Here is a 19,686-nt window from a genome sequence, read left to right as displayed (position 1 = left end):
TTGCCAGTGTAATATTCGGTAACAATTCAAACAATAAATGATATCTGTAAAAACGTTAGAAAAAAATGGGCAGGCTACTGGACTGGTAAGTCAAAAGGATTATCCTTTTAAGGAATAAAATGTATGTGATAGATTTTGAGATATCTATATGAGCCAGGCAGTGGTGGCACACGCCTTACTCCTAGCAGTCATGGACACAGAGGCAGGTGAATCTCTGAATTCTAGGCCAGCTTGGTTTATAGAGTTTCAGGACAGCCAGGGAAACAGAAACCCTGTCTTGACATCATCAATAACAACAACAACAACAACAACAAAAGACATCTATATGTAATTTACTTATTTTTGTGATTGAACACTGGAAAGTTCTGAGTAATTTAACTTTAGCTAATTATTTTGTTGCGCAAACACGTGCTTCGGGGGTCCAGCTACTAGGGGAGAATTGTATCTATAATGGAATAGATTAGACTTGAGTAATATCTTCAAAAGTTCTAGAAGGCCTAAAATAGAATTTGGGTCCTACATGATGTTGAGAATTTTCTGGGAGGAAAGGAACTAAGTGTCCTTTTTAAAGTAATTTGGAAGCGCTAGAGAGGCTACATAGGGAGTAAGGAGTTAAAACTGAGGTCGTAAGCACAAGTATTCTTAGAGTAGTTGATGAAGTCCATTTCCTTTGGACACCTTATTTGTTTCTATTCATGTGTATGGGTATTTTGCTTTCATGTGTAACTAACTGTACATTCCTTGTGTTCCTGGTGCCTGTGGCAGCCAGAATTGTATATGAGATTTCCTGAAACTGGAGTTGTAAACAGTTATGTGGGTGCTGGGATTTGAACTCTGGAGAGCAATCAGAGCTCTTAATCTGAGCCATTTCTCCCCCCCTTGAATCTCCCTCTTTGATCTGCTCCTATAGACTAGGAACATGAACCTGTGAATCTGAACAGATTGAGCTGAAGTACATTTTTAGGAAGAAATACTGAAGAATAGATGGGTTTGTTATTGTTACTGTTGTTGGCTATTTTGTTTGAGATGTGGTCTAGGTCTCTCTGTGTAACCCTAGCTGGCATGGAACTGTCTCTGTAGATCATGTTGATCTCAGACTCACAGAGATCTGCGTCCCAAACTCTGGGATTAAAGGTGTATGTTACCACATCCAGCAATGAATAGTTTTGTTTATACCCATTAATGCTGTTGGTCTTGGGTAGTTGTTGAATTAACACGGATTGAAAATGCTGGAGAGTGGAGAAAGGAAATGGTTGTAGCTTGTTAGGCTTCAGTCACACTGTTGGTTCTGATGGTGTCTGTTACTAATGTAAGAAAATAGGTGTGGGACATTTTGCCTTTACAATACAGGAAAGACAGCCATGAAAACATGTTTTGCCATTACTGAAAATGACGAATTTCCTTGGCCTTGGTAGCACATATCTGTAATCTTAACACTTGGAAGTTTGAGTTGAGAGATTATAGGCCATTCAGGTCCAGCTTGAACTGAACCTGGAGTTCCTGGCCAGCTTGAGGTACATGGTGAGACCCTGACTCAGAGTAACAACTGACAGAGTTAGAACTTGGGAATGAGAATGATACATGAATTGATATTTCTGGCTTCTTATGGAAAGAAGATGAACAAAAAAACCAAAGAAGAATGGTTATAGAATGTCTTTATTTGTAATTGGGAAGGAAAAGTAGACACTGAAGAATAGGCATTAAGGCGTTAGGCTGGGTGTGGTGTTGCACTCCTGTAGTCCCAGCTAGATGGGAGGATCGCTTGAGTCCAGGAGTGCGGGGCTGAGGTGCACTATGCCCATTGGGTGTCGGCATCAGTATGGTGACCTCCTGCAGAGGACCACCAGGTTACCTAAGGAGGATTGAACTGGCCCAGGTTGGAACGGGAACAGGTCAAAGCTCTGTGCTGATGAGTGATAGGATTGCACCTGTTAATAGCCACTGCACTCCATCCTGGGCAGCAGCGAGGCCCCATCTCTTACCCAAAAAAAAAAAAAAAAAAAAAAAAGAACAGGCATTTGGATAAAAAATATTGATACAATTTTTCATAAGCCAAAGAGTAATTTTCAAGATAAGGAAAACTGCCTCCAAGGTACAAGGAATATTTTGGAAGGTAGGATGGAAAGAACTTAAAAGCTAGAGGAGTGAGGTGTAATTCTCTCCTCAGAATATCACCTCGCTGTTGCGCTCTTAATCCCACAGCAGTTGAGATTGCTGGCGCAAGACCTGCACAGTATTGGCCCTGTCATTGCCCTGTCATGGGAGGAAAAGGGCCAAGGGCCTGGAGGCAGATAATGGTAGCTAGGAGGGAGGGGCTCATAAGGCCTCTGCCCCTCACTGAACATCCAATGGTTGCTGGGAGGGGTAGAGATAATTTATTCAGTGGTATAGCCACTAGTAAGGAACCCATAATCCCCCACCTAGGATCCTGTAAGCAACCCTAGTGAAACTGATTGGGTCACCAGTAACTCCATGAAAGGGGAAGGGTGAAGTGGGAAGAGAAAGGGGATTATGTGAGTAGGAGGTAATAAGAGAAGAGAATAAGAGGTGAATAAGATTAAAAAATATGCTATATATGTATGATGCCATAGTGAAACTTAGCATAATCCGTGTGTTTACAAATTTTAAAGGAGAAACTAGGCGAGACATGAGAATAAAGAGTGTGAGACTAACCCAGGACAAAACTAAGTTCTGGGCCAGCCTGGTTACATACTCCACAAATAGAAAAAAGAAAGAAAAGAAGCAAGGAAATTGGTCAATAATGGCAACTAATACAAAGATTGAGAACGGAGGAAAATAACTGAACTTGGTGATAGAAGTTAATTTGGTAGTACTAAGTGAGTCTCATGCATAAGGAGAAAGATAATAAAAATATTAACGATAATTTTTTTTATTCAGCTACAATTGGCAGAGAAAGACAAAGAAATAAGTGGTCTGGCTTCACATTTGGAAAATCTCTCGAGGGAGAAGGTATTAAGTAATACACTTTAATAAATGTGGACATCCTGTCACCGTTCTTTACTTTCTTTCGTTTGTCTTCCATGCCTTCAGCTGTCAGCTCTCTGGTAATGAACAGTAATTCATGTACCAGTCTCATTTCCAAGTTCCACATCCACCAGTTGTTAAGAAATATGTCAAGTATTGAAAATGACTAATTTAGTCTTCATCACCTACTTTGCATTTAACAATATGCTAAGTTTACAGTATTTAAATTTAGGTAAGAAGTGAATTTTTAATTTTTGTGTTCAGACTTAGGTATTTTCTTGTGAAGAAGTGAACTTGTTAATGGGAAACAATACTGTTTCTTGCCATTGATTAAACTCAGCCAGTGATTCTCAACCTTTCTAACGCTGCAACCTTTGAATACACTTTTTAAATTTTTGAAAACTTGTGTCTTCTGTGTTAGTATGATGCTTTCCGGTGTGTACAAAGTTTGTCTACTGAGTCAGGTGGGAGTTTTGGTGGTGGTGTAAAATGTGCAGCATTTGGAAGATCCACTCAAGGAGTCTCGCTGTGTTTATGTATATATTTGTGATTTGACAGTAGTTTGCTCATCCCACTAGCACCCTGCAGTCAGTTGTGATGCTCCTCCTGTGGGGTAGCACTGCCATCTACAGGCTGGGCCTCAGCTGCATAAGCGTGCTTCCACTTCACATGCCAGCCACAGTGAAGCACCTAGGAGGCTTTCCATATCTTACAGCTGACACCCCCTTGAAAATGTTTTTTCTAGAGGACTCTCAGAATTCAAAAAACCAGTAACTTCACAATATTTTACCATGAAGAATATACTTTATGATAGGTGAAAGAGATGCATATGTAGAGTAAGGGTTAATGTTTCTTTTGGGTATATTTTCCTTCTAGAATGTTGATATATTCATCAACCAGGAAGTTCTCCCAGCCTCCTTGTTTTATTATTTTTATTTTTTTTCTGGAGTTTCTTGATGTAGTTGTGTTTGATTAAATCATTTGTGACCAATGATTTACCTCATTCTACAACTACCCTCTTTACCGAGGAAATGACCAGAGAATGTGGGGTGAAAGAGCCCTTTAAACTGCCCAAGAGCTTACATAAACCTTTGTTACCATAAACTTAGGTAGGTTCCAAAGTCACCACTGAGGAAATTGAAAGGATTTTGGGAGTTCTGTGTCACCATCAGATATGTCTTCCTAGCTGACAGTCATCAGCGCGAACTCCTTTTAGCCAGCAGATTATACCAGCACGTTGTAATTTGTCGTCCTTTTTCCTTTTGTTTCTTTGAGACAAGATCCCACTATGTAGTCCTAGCTGGCTTGGAATTCGCAGATCCACCTGCCTCTGCTTCCTGAGTGCAGGGATTAAAGGTGTGAGCCACCACACCTGACTTTTTGTTGTTCAGATTTATTTTTATTTATGTTACGTGTGTAAGTGTGTGCTGCCTATATGTGTGTGCCCCCTGAAGCCAGAAGAAGGTGTTGGATCTCCTGAAACTGAAATTACAGGAGGTTGTAAGCTGCCCTGTGTGGATGTGTGGTTTCCTAAGGTCTAAAGTACAGAAGGAAGTACAGGGGAGGAATACTGCTCTTCCATCTGTACTGCATTCCTCTTCACACCCTGACCTAATTATACTGTGCGCCCCCCCCCCTCAGGTTTTGTTAGGTGAGACTGTACCTTTGGTACTTCTGGACCAGAGTAACCCTGAGAACTGCCCATTCACTTAGGCTTCACTTACATTTATTGGTTTCTCTCTTGTGTTAGGGCCTTTGTTAATTTTTTTTTGTCAAAGAATATCCTTACTTATTATTTATTCTATTTTGTTGAGAAAAATGTAGGTTTTATACTTAGGCAGGAATAGAGATACTAAAGTATGATTGCACTAGTTTGGCATGGGTAATTAATTAAACCTTATGGCCAGTCTCACTCTTTCGGTCTGACTACAGTCTTTGATCTTACATTCTCAGCCAGACTTGTTCATGTGTGGTCTAGACTTCCTATTACTTACCTCTAAATGTCTAAGTCTTTCTGCCATTCATAGGCTTTCTGAGACAGGCTCTTGTCATGTGTCACTGGCTGGCCCAGTATTCCTGATAGAGCCCAGGGTAGCCTTGAACTAAGGGCAGCTCTCTTGGGTCAGCCTCCTTGGTTCTGTTTTTACCACTTTTGGTGTTTTTACAGGGACTTCTTTTGGCCTGCCAATTCAGTTAGGTACTCACACTAACCTTACTCATGGGACATGTACTTTTGTCTCATGATACTTTCCACAATTTTTAGTTATGCAGATATACTTGTATATATTTTATGCTTTATTAGGTTTCTGTCCTTTCCACTTAACTGAAGACCCATGAAGAGTGCAGAGTGTCTCTGTCTCAGTCAGTTGTATGTGTAGTCCCCATTACAGTACCTAGCATTTGAAGTCAAATATTTTTTGTTGAATAAATAAACTAATGGAACAAACTTAATTTATGGATAGCATTTGCTTATAAAAATATTTGATGAAAGAAATATACTGAGATCAGCAGTTTTATTGGCAGTTTTAAAAAATGTCAGCCTTATCAGGAATGTTGTGTTGGATACGTGCTGTCTGCTTTGGTTTTTTACTATTATTTTAAAATGTTTAAGTTACTCTTAGTCTCCTGTAGATTGTCATAGTTTATATCACTTTAAATGAAGTATTTGCACTGTGATTTCAAACAGCTTGTTAACAATTAGTGTCTGTTCCAGAAAAGTATTTCTGAGAACTCTAAAAGCTGCTTAAGCATCTGAAGATTAGTGTTAGGTTCTCATTGTTTATCACTGCGCCCTTGTCTACACACTTGTCTAGAAGGAAGCAAGTGCTCAGTAAGCATTAGTTGAGTTGATAATGCTGACCCTACAGTTTTTAAAGATTTATTTTTATTTTTTGTGTTTATGAGTGTTTGCCTGTGTGCTTATGTTAACCCCTAAGCCCCCCCTCATTGGTCTTTTGAGGGGGAGGGCGTAAGAAGGAAACACAGCATAAGCCAGGGGAAGATGGAATGAAGGCAGTCTGGGAGGAAGAGCAGACCAGAAGGTGTCCATTCTCCTGGAACTGGAGTCACAGGTGCCTGCTAGCCTCTGTGTGAGTGCTGGGAACTGAACAGGGGTCCTTGGCAAGAGCAACAAGTATTGCTCTGAAGCCATCTCTTCAGCCCCTCCTCCTCATCGAGACCCAGCTGGCTTTGAACTCACTATAGTCCAGGTTGTCCTCAAACTCTGGTGAGCTTCCCATCTTAGCCTCCTGACAACTTTGTTTATTTTATTTTATGTGTATAGATGTTTTACCTTCGTGTATGTTTGTGCCATCATGTGTGCACCTGGTTCCTAGAGGCCAGAAGACGGTGTCAGATTTTTAGACAGTTATGGCTGCCATGTGCTAGGAATTGAACCCCAGTCCCCTGGAAGAGCAGCCAGTGGTGCTCTTTACTGCTGATGCCTCTCTCCAGCCACAACTCTATTTTTTTAAATTTATTTTACATACTTTCAGTTTCCCCTCCCTTCTCTCCTCCTTTTTTACCCCCCCAACCTCTGATTTACACCCTACCTCTAATCCCCTCCTCCATTCAGAAGGGGTAAGGCCTTCGATGTGAGTCAGCAAAGCTCTTCCCCGTACACACAAGGCTGAATAAGGCATTGCATCACAGGGGATAGGTTCCAAAGAGCCAGCTCATGCGTCGGGGACAGGTCCTGGTCCTCTGCTAGAGGCCATACAAAAGACCAAGCTACAAAACTCACTCAGATGCAGAGGGCCTAGGTTGGTCCCATGCCAACTTCCTAGCAGTTGGTCCAGGGTCCAGAGTCTGTCAGCTCCCACAAACTCAGGTCAGCTGTCTCTGTGGGTTTCCTCATCATGATCTTGAAAACTCTCTTATTTAAAGAAATAATTAGTAGTTTTACCAGGACTCACGTTCAGATTACCTGTATGATTTTGTAGATTGGTGAGTGCTGCATTACACTGTTAACCGTTTTGAGCCACTAGAGTGAAATTAGTGGATTCCTAAGAAATTAAACCTTCACAGCATTTCTCTTTGTTTTTTTGGGGGGGAGGGCGCATCTTGAGATGGTATCTACATGTGTAGGCCATGCTGGCCTCCAGTGTCCATCCTCTACCTCCCAGTTACTAGGACTATACCTTATATAAACATTTAAATGTTAAAGTCTCATGTTTATCTGTAGAAGAAAATGGTGGCTTAAGAGGAGACGTGACTTGACAGAGTCATACGAATGTTTCAGACCTGAAATCTCTAGGTGGTTTAGGGGTGTCCCTCCACTTTCCTCCCTCTCCCTTTTCTTTTTTCTTCCTCCTTTCATAGAGTTTTTTGGATGGTTCTGGAGAATCAAACCTAGAGCCTTGGGCAGGCTTGACAAGTGTTCTACCATTAAGCTGTGTCTTCAACTTTGATATTTCGACAGATTTTCATTATAACCCGGGGTGCCTTGAATTCACTTTGTATCTCAGGCTATCCTCAATTTTGGGATCCTCTGCCATCCAAATGCTGGGGTGTTGTTTTTAAATATTGGCAGTTTAAGACACTTAAACTTCCATTTTATAATCATTTTGTCAATTTATGTAGAAGCCTATTGGGATTGTTAATTAGGATTTCATTGTCTCTGTAGTAAGAGAGAAGCTATCAGTGTGAAAATGATTTCTGTATGCATACTTGGTGTACTTATCTCCACTTGGACTGTCTGTAATCAGTCATATTCTTAATGAGTACAGCTTTTGCTAACATACTTCCTATGCATTTTCTCATTGATTTCATTCTAGATAGAATCAAACTTTTCATCTTTGTTTCTTATATATAAGAATCACATAATTGATGTATATGTCAGCTTTGTATCGTGTAACCTGCTTAAATTCACTCATTCTTCTAGCTTCTCTGCTGTAGGTTCTTTCTACGTGTTCAGTTCTGTCATCTGAATACAGACAGACAGGTTTATTTCCTGTCTAGTCTCTGCCTTAATCTTGTCTTAGTCACTAGTTATGTTGAAGAGAATTAGAGAGAACTGCAGAGTCCTTTGTTTCATCTACAGTAGAATCATTGATTTTTATCTTATATTTTTATAGGTTTCTATAAGAATATTTTCAAGTTAAATTATTTTTATTCTATCTTGCTGGATTTTTTAAAAAACACTGAACAAATTTCGAATTTTCTACATAGTACTGAAATATTATTTTTTAAAAGATAATGTTATTCTTTTTAAATTTTTTTAAAGACTATAACTTTTGTGGTTAAACTCTAGGTTTTTTTTTAAATACTGGATTTGATTTGCTAATTAGGATTTTGCACCAGTGTTTATAAAGGCTGTGGTCTGTAGTTTTTTGTGATATTCTTGCATGTGTGCACATACGCACACAAATGTCTATCCAGGTACAAATACATGTGCATGTGGAGGCTCAAGGTAGATACCAGAAATCCTGAATGGCTCCAGAATACATATGGCTAGCTTCCCTAGCTAACTGCCTTTCCTCTAGGAATCCCCCACCTCTCACAGCTGGTCCTTGTGCCTGATCCACCTGACTGTGGTTCTGTGGCCCTGAACTCCAACCCTCGTGGTTGCTGACAGACACTTAAACTTCCGAGCTGTCTCCCTAGTGCCTTGCTCGATTGAACGCTAGTCTAGTATTGTTGGGAAATGTTTCTTCCTTTATATTTAAAAAAAAACAAAACTATACAAGATTAACGTGTATGTGTATTTTTGTTTGGAGACAGTCAATATAGCCCAGGCTAGCCTTCAACTTACTGTGTAGCTTAAGATCACCTTGAACTCTTGATCCTCGGTCTTCACCTCCTCAGCAGCAGGATAGTTGTAAGCTGGCATGTCTGTCACTAGTTTCACATTTTAAAATACATTTTAAATGTTTGATAGTTTTTTTTAGTAAAGGGGCTGACTTTTTTATACTAAAATGTTGTTGATAGGTAAGTAGTAAGAGGTTCATAGTTTCCCCTAAGTTAGTTGAATAACAAGTACTTTTGGACATACATTGGGCTTTGTCCTGAAATCTGATTTTGTTGAATGTAAGAAGAGCATTTAAGAGGTATGTGCAGCCTCCCCACAAGTGCACCTAGAACGTACTAGGGAGATGCCAGTGCTGTATTTGGGCTGATTGTTCAATGCTGCCTTCATAGAATATTTTGCTGCTTTGTTTATTCATCTTTGTTTTGTTAATTTTAGGAACTTAAAAGAAGTTTAGAAGATCAAAAAGGAAGAAAAGTGGAAGATCAGAGTTCCCAACAGGCCTCGAGATGTCTCAACACATGCTCTGAGCAAAATGGGCTTCTTCCTACACTGCCAAATGCACAGCCAGTTCTGCAGTATGGCAACCCTTACACGGCACAGGAAACGCGAGGTTATTCAAGTATTTGTTTGCTTGGGATTAGCTGGCTTAAAGAGTTTTGGAATTAGAGAGCTGATGGGTATACTGCTCCTGACATCATCTACAAGTGACGTGTCATGAATGAGCAGTCCTGATTGCTTATCATAGGCCCAGTTTTTAGACTTCTGGGTTAGAAATAAAAGAGACCTAAGGGTCTTGCTCTGTAGCCCAGGCTGGTATGTGCTTCTGTGCCCAAGTGGCTTCAGCAGCTGCTCCTCTTCTGTAGTGCTGAGAATCCCAGGCCTTCTTGCTCCAGGAAAACGTGTTGTCCCTGAGTGACACCCTGAGTTCCTGCTTGCTTTTCTAATCACTGTGTCTACATACAGAGGAGCTAATTTCAAGAAATGGTTTCATCCGATTTTTTTTACCCTAAATGTTCGTTCCATAATTCTTATTACAGATGGAGCAGATGGTGCTTTTTATCCAGAAGAAATCCAAAGGCCACCAGTGCGAGTCGTATCTTGGGAAGACAATGTTGTCTGTAGCCAGCCTGCTCGAAACCTTAGCCGGCCGGATGGTTTAGAAGACCCCGAGGATAGCAGAGTAAATTGAGTTTTCATTGTTTGAGCCTGCTTGCTCTCGTGCTTCTAAGCCTTAGGTGGAGTGTTAAGGGTGTGTGTGGAAAGACTAGGAATTTTCCTTTTCATGTGATTGCCGGCTTGGTTTTTTGGTTCTCTTTCTTCCTCCCTTCCTCCCTCCCTCCCTCCCTCCCTCCCTCCCTCCCTCCCTCCCTCCCTCCCTCCCTCCCTCCCTCTCTCTCTCTCTCTCTTTCTTTCTTTCTATAATCTGCATTTGAAAACCCAATTAGTGTGTGTGTATTTTCAGATTTAACACTTTATTCTAAAGTTCAGAGGTTGATTAGAATGTCAATTATCAGTTTAATCCTAATTATTACTTCCTAAGTAACTTTCTACAAATCTTTTGTTTGTGGCTCTGCCGGCCTAGAAGAAACAAAGTGTTAAGATGTAAAGATGATATGCAAAACGTAGTACTGCATTTTAGTTTAATATTTATAGCCTGTAAATTTTAAGGTAAATTTTAATATCTTTATCATATAGTTCATATAATAGCTTTCTTTTTGTTTTTTGTTTTGTTTTGTTTGAAACATTCGCTTCTTAAACATCCTTAATATTTTTGTGGCATTTCTTATTCTGACAGCAATGAAAAAATGATGATAATTAAATTAGATTATATGGTATAATCACTTTTTATTTTTTATTTTATTTATTTATTTTTTGGAGACAGGGTCTCTTTACATAGTCCTGGCTGTTATGGAACTCACAATGTAGACCAGGCTGGACTCCAACTCACAGAAATTCTCCTGCCTCTTCCCAATTTTGGGACTAAAGGTATGTGACACCATGCCTGGCTAAAAGATTGTTTTTTTTTTCTTTCCTTTCCTTTCCTTTTTTTTTTTTTTTTTTTTTTTGAGGTAGTTTTTCTCTGTGTAACAACATTGGCTTGTTTTGGAACTCGATTTGCATACCAGACTGGCCTTGAACTCACGGAGAGACCCACCTGCTTCTGCATCTGAGTGCTGGGATTAGAAGCATGCACCACCACGCCTGGCTAAAAGATGATTTTTAAGGTTTTTTTTTTTTTCATCATTTAGTGAATAGATTCCTTAGAGCAGCCCTTTTGGGGGGTAGGGGTGGGACTCCTTTATTTCATAGCAGCTCTTTCCTGGGCACTAAGATAAATTTCAAGGAAATGGTTTTATCGTGCTCTTTGCAAGTACAGTGGTATCATGACCTGTTTCTCATTTAATATAGTTTGCTGCATTTAATTGCTATTAACCTTTGCAGAAACTGATCAGTGTTCAGACAGGCATGATTTTAGACCTAATGTTCAAGACTCATAATGGAGAAAAATGTATTTCTCTCTCCTGCCTTTTGGCCTCCTGTGTCTATTACTGGGAATAATTAGGAAAACTGTCAGAACTTGTGTAGCCTATTTAAGGTCTTGAGTATCATCATACTGCTTTTTTACAACTTTACCTTACATTTTGCATATTTAATCTGATCATTCTTGGCACAGATGTTACATGTGACAAGTCTTTCTCTTTCATAATCATTGGTTTTGGTTTAATTAGCAGAATGTTCGTTCTGGTCTGTGTGCTTTGCCCTCTTGCAAACTTGTGAGAAGCAGTGTTAGCATCTTGGGCTTATGTGCCGAGAGCCTTAGATCTGGTAATGACATAGAAGGTTCTTACTATGTGTACCTGGAGTATTTGTGTTTTGTAAACAGAAGATTTTATGTATTAGAAGGGATGTTTTATATACATCTAAAATTTCTAAAATTCTTGTCATTTTAACACCAAAACCACTTAGAAATGAGGGATTTTATTATGCAAAATTTGTAAAATATGTAAGAATATGGAAAGCGATTTTTCTGTAGGAGTGGTTAATATAGTCAACAGTGCCCCAGTGGATACCTTGGAGTCAGCGTATCTTCTGCCTCACCAGCTGCTCCTTCCTCTCTTGTACTGGAAACTGCTGGCTTTCAGAACCATGTTTAAGACTCATTGCAGCAGTCGTAGTGACATTGGTGGTGGCACTGAGTGTTCCTCTAGCTGTTGCCTGCGGAACCTGTGTGTGTGATACTCGTGTTTTCACGGCAGCTCTGAGAGTGTTGTCAGTCGTGCAAGCAGCTGAGCTAGCTACCCATAGTTGTAATTCACACCACCGGGAAAGTGGAAGTAGGGCAGGAGCCTATACAGGTCACTGTGAAAGCTCTGGCTACACCAGAGGCTCTGTATGTCTCAGGTCGTAGCACCCTGAACACTTTCCTCTATAACATTTCCTAGGCCAAAGGACATACCTAGTGAGTATTTATGTCCTAATATATCTAGTAGCCATTCATCATAGTATATCTTAGTTAAAATGTTCTGTTTATTTTCAAACATCTTAGTTACCTACAGGATATGTGACTGTTGACCAAAGCATAGCTTCTTGAGCTTTGGGATCACATCAAACAAGCTGATTTCCCACCTCATATTTGCTTTTACAGAGCACTTGATTTATGTCACAGCAATGTCAGAGACTCGGCTTCTAAAGCTAGAGTGTGGGTGCTGGAGAGATGGCTCACAGGTTAAGAGCACCGGCTGCTCTTCCAGAGGTCCTGAGTTTAATTCCCAGCACCCATATGGTGGCTCACAACCATCTGTAGTGAAATGGGATACCGTCTTCTGGTGTGCAGGTATACATGCAGAGACAGCACTAGCATACATAAAATAAATCTTTAAAAATGAAATAGCTAGGGTGTGTGGAAAGGAATGTTGACACTATCCAGACTTAAAACCGAGCAGCACATTGATTGCTACTTCACATGTTTCTGGCAAATACAGGGTATTTCTGCATAATTTGATACTTCTTCAATATTAAATCCCATGGAATCTACGAATTTCTATGTTACCCTTGTGCTGGTGGAGGCCGTTTGTTCGTTCCCAGCCGCTCAGATCTGAAATAATCACACAGAAACTATATTATTCACAATACTGTTTGGCCAATAGCTTAAGTGTATTTCTAGCTAGGTCTTACATCTTAAGTTAATCCATTTCTATTATTTTATATTTTACCACAAGGCTTGTGGTTTTACCGGTAAGGTTCCAGGGTATCTGTCTCCTTTGGCAGCTACATGGCATCTCTCTGACTCTGCCTACTCTCTCCTCTATCTGCTTGGAATTCCCATCTTGCCCTATTCTGCCCTGCAATAGGCCCAAAGTAGCTTCTTTATTAACCAGTGGTATTGACAGCATTACAGAGAGGAATCCCACATCACCCTTGGCACCTGTATAAACAGTTTTTGGAACCATGATCTACTTTGTGTGGTCTTTGCTACTCAATAAATGTGGCTCGTACATATACGCAGTAGTACCTCTTTCAGGACTGCGTACATATACGCAGTAGTACCTCTTTCAGGACTGCGGAAAGTGGAGATTTCCTGCCTTCAGGGAGCCTGAGAGTCAGGTGATGTCTAGTCCATTGAGTTTCAGGTGCAGTGATCCAAAGTTCTAATCCTGCTGTTCAAGACTAGATATTTCCCTTTCTTGACATACATTTACTTCCCACTTCCATGCTTTTTTTTTGCTTTCTTCATTCTTACTTCTATTAATAAAGTTGTTTTATTGCAGTTTTCCATATGAGTCCTTTATAATGACTGACCCTCTCTGCTTGAAGAAAGTTTTTGTTGCTAAACATTTTTCTGTCACAGTTTTAGTTAGCATTTATGTTAGAAGTATAGTTCTTAAAGAGTCTTGTGTCTCCAGAATTACTGAAAATCACAACTTGAGAGAATCAGGGCTGCTCCCCATTTGACACAGTGCATTGCTTGAGGCTTCTCTTTAAATTGGTCATCACAATAAAAGTCTTTGTTCTAGTGTGTTTACAAAAGTGATATTCAGTGGCATTCAATTCATTTTTACTAAGTAGCCAGAAAGGTACAATGGTAGGTTCCTTTCTGGATTTTCATTCTCTTGATTAGGCAGAGATAAACTTCCTTCAGTTTTCTTTTTCACTTTACACACACACACACACACTGCTGTATAAATTTGGGTTACCTTAGAATAGTAGTACTGAGTAATAGCTTTATTGAAATGTCATTTACATCTTCTACAGTTTGCCGCATAAAGTATGTAGCTTTGGTTCTCAGCGGTCAGAGTTGTGCAGGCATCACAAAGTCAATTTGCAAACACTTTTTGCCACTACAAAAGAAAGAAATCCTTATGTCTTTTACCTGTCAACTATTTCCTTACCCCAGGAATCCCTTTATTTGCTTGCTTGTAAACTTTCTAGTCTAGACATTCAGGTATAAAAATAGAGCCATATCATATTTGGTCTTTTGAATTACCCAGCATGTTTTTAAAGTCATCCCTGTTTTAGCATGCATTATGCTTAGCAAGGAAAGTGTGCTTCCTTATTCTATTGCTGAATGTCATTTCACCGTCTGAATATTTTATATACTTATTTTAGATTTATTTTTATTTTCTGTATAGGAGTGCTTGCCTGCATGTATGTCTGTGTCCCACACATGTGCCTGCTGCCAGCAGGGGCCAGAATTGGGCATTGGATCCCCCAGCAACTGGAGTTGCAGGCAGTTGGGAGCCACTATGGGTGCTGGGAACTGAACTCAGGTCTTATGCAAAAGCAGCAAGGGTTCTTCTGCATTGTTTACTGTTCTGTTGCTGTGAAGACATGCTGTGAGCAATGCAGTTTATAAATGAATGCATTTAATTGGGAGCTTGCTAATAGTTTCCGTGGGTGAGTTGAGTCCCTACCATCATGGCAAGAGGCATGGACTAGATTAGTAGCTGAGAGCTTACATGTTGAGACAGAAAGACAAAGAAACAAGGCAGAAGGAGCCTTAAAGTCCGTCCCCAGTGACACACCTCCTAATCTCCAAAACCATTTACACAGCTGCCACCAAGCACAAGATACCAGCCAGGTGAGACCATTCTCATTCAGAACCCCACACCATCCTAACAGCTCCGGGATTCTTTTAAAACAAATGGTTCTCAGTCTTCTTCAGTTTCTAATATAACTTGACTCAAGTTTATTATTTTAGAAATTAATATAAAATGGCATCTCATTCTTCTATGTTAAAAACCTGTGTTATGGGGCTGAAGAGCTGGCACAGAGGTTAAGAGCACTGACTGCACCTCCAGAGGTCCTGAGTTCAATTCCCAACAACCACATGGTGGCTCACAACCACCTGTAATGAGATCTGGTGCTCTCTTCCGGCCTGCAGGCATAAATAAATCTTAAAATAAAAAAGCCACGTGACAAATGCTGAAATACATTGAAAATTTGAGTTCTATTGTGCTTTTAATCCTCCACTCCAGTTCTATTAAGTGTCTGCCTTAATAACTTTACTTCCCAATCCACTCTGCCATTTTCATTGACGTGGACTTGAGAATGAAATAGGATAGAGTACATTGTTGTTTGTTTGAAGACCTTGTCTGCTTCCTCACCATATTTTTAGTTCTTTTTAAAGAGACAACATTTAAAACTATTTTCTCTTACATTTCAATTTATTAGGAAGAAAGTATTGAAAAGCAACACTGAATATTTTATATACTAAGAATTAAATATTTTGCAGAAGCCATTCTCGATGTTTTGGTGGTGTGTGCCTATAATCTCAGCACTCAGGGGCAGGAATGGGAGGATTGCTGCAAGTTCAAGGCCAGTCCCTCCTTCCAGCCCTAAATGTCCTGTCTTAAAGCAAAACCAAAGGGCCATTCTCTTGTTGCTTTTCATGTCAGTCTACCTCATGTCTGTCATAAAAACATAATGAAAAGGAACAGCCCATTTTCTGAATTCATATCTTTTACATGAAAGACAGATGTATAAACAACTTTTTTTTTTTTTAACACTGGAATTTAGGGTCCTCCTCTGGGAAGCACACTCTTTAGAAGGCTCCAGTATGTGAACTGCTCATTCAGGAAGTGGTCTTAGAATAACTTCATTATGGTAGTACACATATCCTCAAGATCTGAATTTGCATGTTAATGAGTCATTATAGGAGTTGGTTGCTTTGAAGACTTTGCAAACTTAGTGGCTCAAGCTATCACCTAGGTGATATCAAATAGGTGATTCCTTATTTATAAGAAATTGCTGTTTTCATTATAATATCCAGAGTTCAATATTTCTTCATTACTTGAGACAGAGGCTCATTTTGTAGCCTTGATTGGTGGGGAATTCACTGTGTAGACCAGGCTAACCTCAACTCCTAGAGCTCTACCTGCCTCTGCCTCCTGAGGGCTGGAATTAAAGTTGTGCGCCACCACGTCTGACCTCCCCTGGTACTTTTGAAACCATCTTGGTATGCAAGTCTTGTCTGTCTCAAGCTGATCCTCCTTCCTCAGCTTCCCATGTTCTAGACTGACAGGCACGTGCTGTCGTGCCCAGCCTTAGAATTCTGCCTTTAAAACACAATAATATGATTGTTGCCAGTTTATTTATTGCTTAGAGAGTAGAAACTGCTTTTCCTTTTTTCCCTCCTAGTGTTTACCAAGCAAGCAGTGAACGTGTTAATGGATTGAGTGTGGCATGTCATTCAGCCTGCAGCATACCATTGACTGATTCATGAGCGGTTGTTTAAAGTGAGGGAGTGAAGTTAATTAATGAGTTTTCTGGTCTGTTACGGTGTTGGCCCCTGAAAAGTTGTATTGTAATTTTAAATATATGTAAAATAAGTATGTGTAAAAGTTTAAGTAATAAGAGCTAAAAGTTTAGTTGGGTAATTTAAGTGTCGTTATGAGCTCACTTGGTTTAAAGAATTTATATTTGGTTTCACTTTTCTCAAAAAGTTGCCCTGCTTTGTTTTGTGCCAGGAGGATGAGAACATGCCTGTTCCTCCTGATCCAGCCAGTCAGCATTTACGTGGTCATGGAGCAGGCTTTTGCTTTGATTCCAGGCAAGTGTTTTCCTTTGCAAAATTACATAGAATTATGTAAAAGAAGTGATTCTAAAAAAAAAAAAATAGTTTCTGGAAACTTGTTAAAAATACAGTGCTCAGAGTGCAGCATACAGAGAACTGGTAAAATAGCAGCTGTGTGTCATCCTTTGACAAGCCAGTGGCATAGAAGCTTGGAAATAGACACTTTTAAATTGTGTTCGTCGGGTCTGTGTGTGGGTTTGCTCACTTGTGTTCAGAGGCCAGAAAAGGGTGTCCAGTTCCCCGGAGCTGGAGTCCAGGCAGTTGTGAACCGTGCAGAGAGGGTGCTGATCTCTGTTCCTGCAAGAGCAGCACACGTTCTTACTCAAGCTCCTGGTGGGAAATTAGGAGTTGCATTTATCCTTAGAGTTAAAAAATAAAAACAAGGAGGAATACTAGGTCAGATTTTAATTTAAACAGTTTGTAAGTTTAAAGTAGTCTACCCCAGTGGACAGAGTGGATTGGATTAACTGGCTGGTTGTGATGGGCTTTGATCGAATTCACTCAGAAGTGCCAGACAATTTACAACAGGACAATTGTTCTTAGATGAAATCTTTGACCTAGGGAGACGTTTTAGTACATCCAGATCTCTGCCAGGCCTACCGAGGATCATCTAAACTAGCAGAATCCAACCAGTTTCTTAGCAGGTAAGATAGCTGAGATCAGAAAACAGATTAGTTACATGAACTCCACCGTAAGTAGAATATTGGCACAGCAGGAAGAACTTGTTGAGTCCTTCACCACCATCCTGTGTGCGATTAAACCCATTGCCACCGTAGTGCCAGTGGGGGAAGGGATACATAAATGTTGCACAGAGCTGCTCGCCAGTTATGACTCCCTTGTGATCCACCGGTAGTCAGCCTCAATAGCTGCAGAACTGAAGCATATTGGAAAGAGAATGGGCAAAGGCTCTAGATAACCTATGCACCAAAAACTGGGTCCTGTGTCCCTCTTGTGGTTCAAGAGACAAATAATCTTTTGAAAGAAGCTTGCCACCTTAATGTGGAAACTTTGTCCAAGCCCTGCATAATTGCCCAAGGATTTGCACAACTCCTGTATGATCGCCTTTCCATCAATTGGCCCAAATAAGTGCAAAGATTGCTAAGCATTACAATGGAATTGATGTATGCAATGCCAAGTTTCAAGCCGCTAGCTTAGCAGAAGGTGATTCAGCCCAACATGCTTTGTTAGGACTGACTCACTAGGTCCCCTGTCTCGCAGAAGCTTTCTCTTCAGAGGTTAAAATTAAGAGTCAAGCTGAGATTCCTCATTGGTATCAGAAGAGCATTAGAGTGATCCCGCCTAATCCTCAGCTTGAATATGGCTGGGTGTATGTTTATGTTTTACCCACTGGACAAAAGTTAAGACTTAAATTTAATGATGACTCAATTTTAGAGTTAGGCAGTAGTGAATAGTATGTGGTAATCCAGTTATTAATACAGGATTATTTGATGAGATTGTCCTATTTATAGCCCCCAACCAATTGTGCAGCTTGAGTAATAATATTTTAGCAAGGACTTTTTTTCCAATAAGAAAAAAAAAACAATTAAACAACAACCAAAAAAAAAAAAAGCCTAAATTAAAACACTTTATTTAAAAAGTGAGAATGAGAAAGCTTCACAGTAGACTGCATCTCACATAGTGTCTGACTTCGGTAGGTTTGGGACTGTCAGTCAATTGTAAGACCAGATTTAGTGGTGGCTTTGTAAAAAGACAGATGCTGTACACAGGACCAGGAATCTAGAAGCTGACAAAGTTGAACTAAACTGGTAAAGACTTTGAGGATAAGTTGTTTGGTCCGGCTGTCAGCTAGCTAAAGTGCTTGTTGTATACTGAGATTGTTGTTACAACTAGAAAATACCTAATTCTTTCTTTTTCTTCTTTCTTTAAAAGCTTTGATGTCCACAAGAAGTGTCCCCTCTGTGAGCTAATGTTCCCTCCCAACTATGATCAGAGCAAATTTGAAGAGCACGTTGAAAGTCACTGGAAGGTGTGCCCGATGTGCAGCGAGCAGTTCCCTCCCGACTATGACCAGCAGGGGTTTGAAAGGCATGTTCAGACCCACTTTGATCAGAATGTTCTAAACTTTGACTAGCTTTCATTGTGAGTTAGTACAATTTAGCAATTAAAACAAAACAACTCAGCTAGAGACTAAGGAGACGCCGAGGTGTCGCTCTCATGCTCCTCTCCACTTTCTGATTGAGAACTACTTTTGAGTGCGGTGTTGCTAGGGCCAGGGTACAGCTTTGACTACAGTAAATACAGTTTTAATCTCTGTTAATCTTGTCTGCTTTAAGAAAGTTCTTAGGTGTTTCAATTTGTCCTCCAGTTAGAAAAAGTATATGAAGAAGGACACAGGAGTTATTTTCATGTCACTGAACTGAAAACATATGTGTGATAGTTGCAGATTATTTAGCACAATCAGAAGATATACAAGTTTCTGTTCACATTGGTGATTGAGCATGACTACTATAATGTAATAAAAAGCATCGATCATAACAGTTCTGTGAAATAATTCTTTGAATATAGAAAACTCATAATTTAGTCAATAAATCTTTCTTAGATATGGAGCTGCATGTAGAATGAGATCACAGACGTGAGATACTCTTTTTTAATATGAAAAACACTGGCTCTAGGAATTAATATAGGCATATTTTGCTAATTTTATGGTAATAAATAAATTTTAAAAATTAAAATGTAATATGTATGGTTATTTTTAAACTGTTGAATTGTGTTTATCACTAGTGAGAGAATGACTAAGGTAAGCACACAGCAGCCGTTGTCATTAGGTGACCCTGTCAGGAGAGTGTGGCATAGAACGACATCCTGTGGATCAGTGTCTTTCTCACATTTTTCTAATGAGAACACAAATTGGAAATCA

General features: G+C 39.8%; 1 protein-coding gene and 1 pseudogene across 2 annotated transcripts in view; both read left to right on the top strand.

Moving 5' to 3' along the window:
- The window catches only part of Tax1bp1 (Tax1 binding protein 1), a 64,601-nt gene extending 45,100 nt beyond the window's left edge, over positions 1-19,501 (top strand). Inside the window, exons 14-18 of one of the 2 annotated variants that reach the window (XM_048440365.3) lie at positions 2,899-2,970; positions 9,170-9,344; positions 9,772-9,914; positions 16,702-16,784; positions 18,699-19,501. In XM_048440365.3, the coding sequence (XP_048296322.1) occupies positions 2,899-2,970; positions 9,170-9,344; positions 9,772-9,914; positions 16,702-16,784; positions 18,699-18,900 (675 nt within the window). In that variant the 3' untranslated portion in view covers positions 18,901-19,501. The remainder of the gene's footprint in view (positions 1-2,898; positions 2,971-9,169; positions 9,345-9,771; positions 9,915-16,701; positions 16,785-18,698) is intronic. The other variant, XM_085691056.2, reaches the window with a different exon arrangement.
- LOC146894364 (signal recognition particle RNA) lies at positions 1,713-1,980 on the top strand (annotated as a pseudogene).
- Positions 19,502-19,686: the final 185 nt, after the last annotated feature.

This window comes from Myodes glareolus, chromosome 6, assembly GCF_982192425.1.
Source record: "Myodes glareolus chromosome 6, mMyoGla1.1, whole genome shotgun sequence".
Classification (NCBI taxonomy): domain Eukaryota; kingdom Metazoa; phylum Chordata; class Mammalia; order Rodentia; family Cricetidae; genus Myodes; species Myodes glareolus.
The sequence above is the reverse complement of the archived record's forward strand: the minus strand, read 5'-3'. Positions and strand labels throughout refer to the sequence as shown.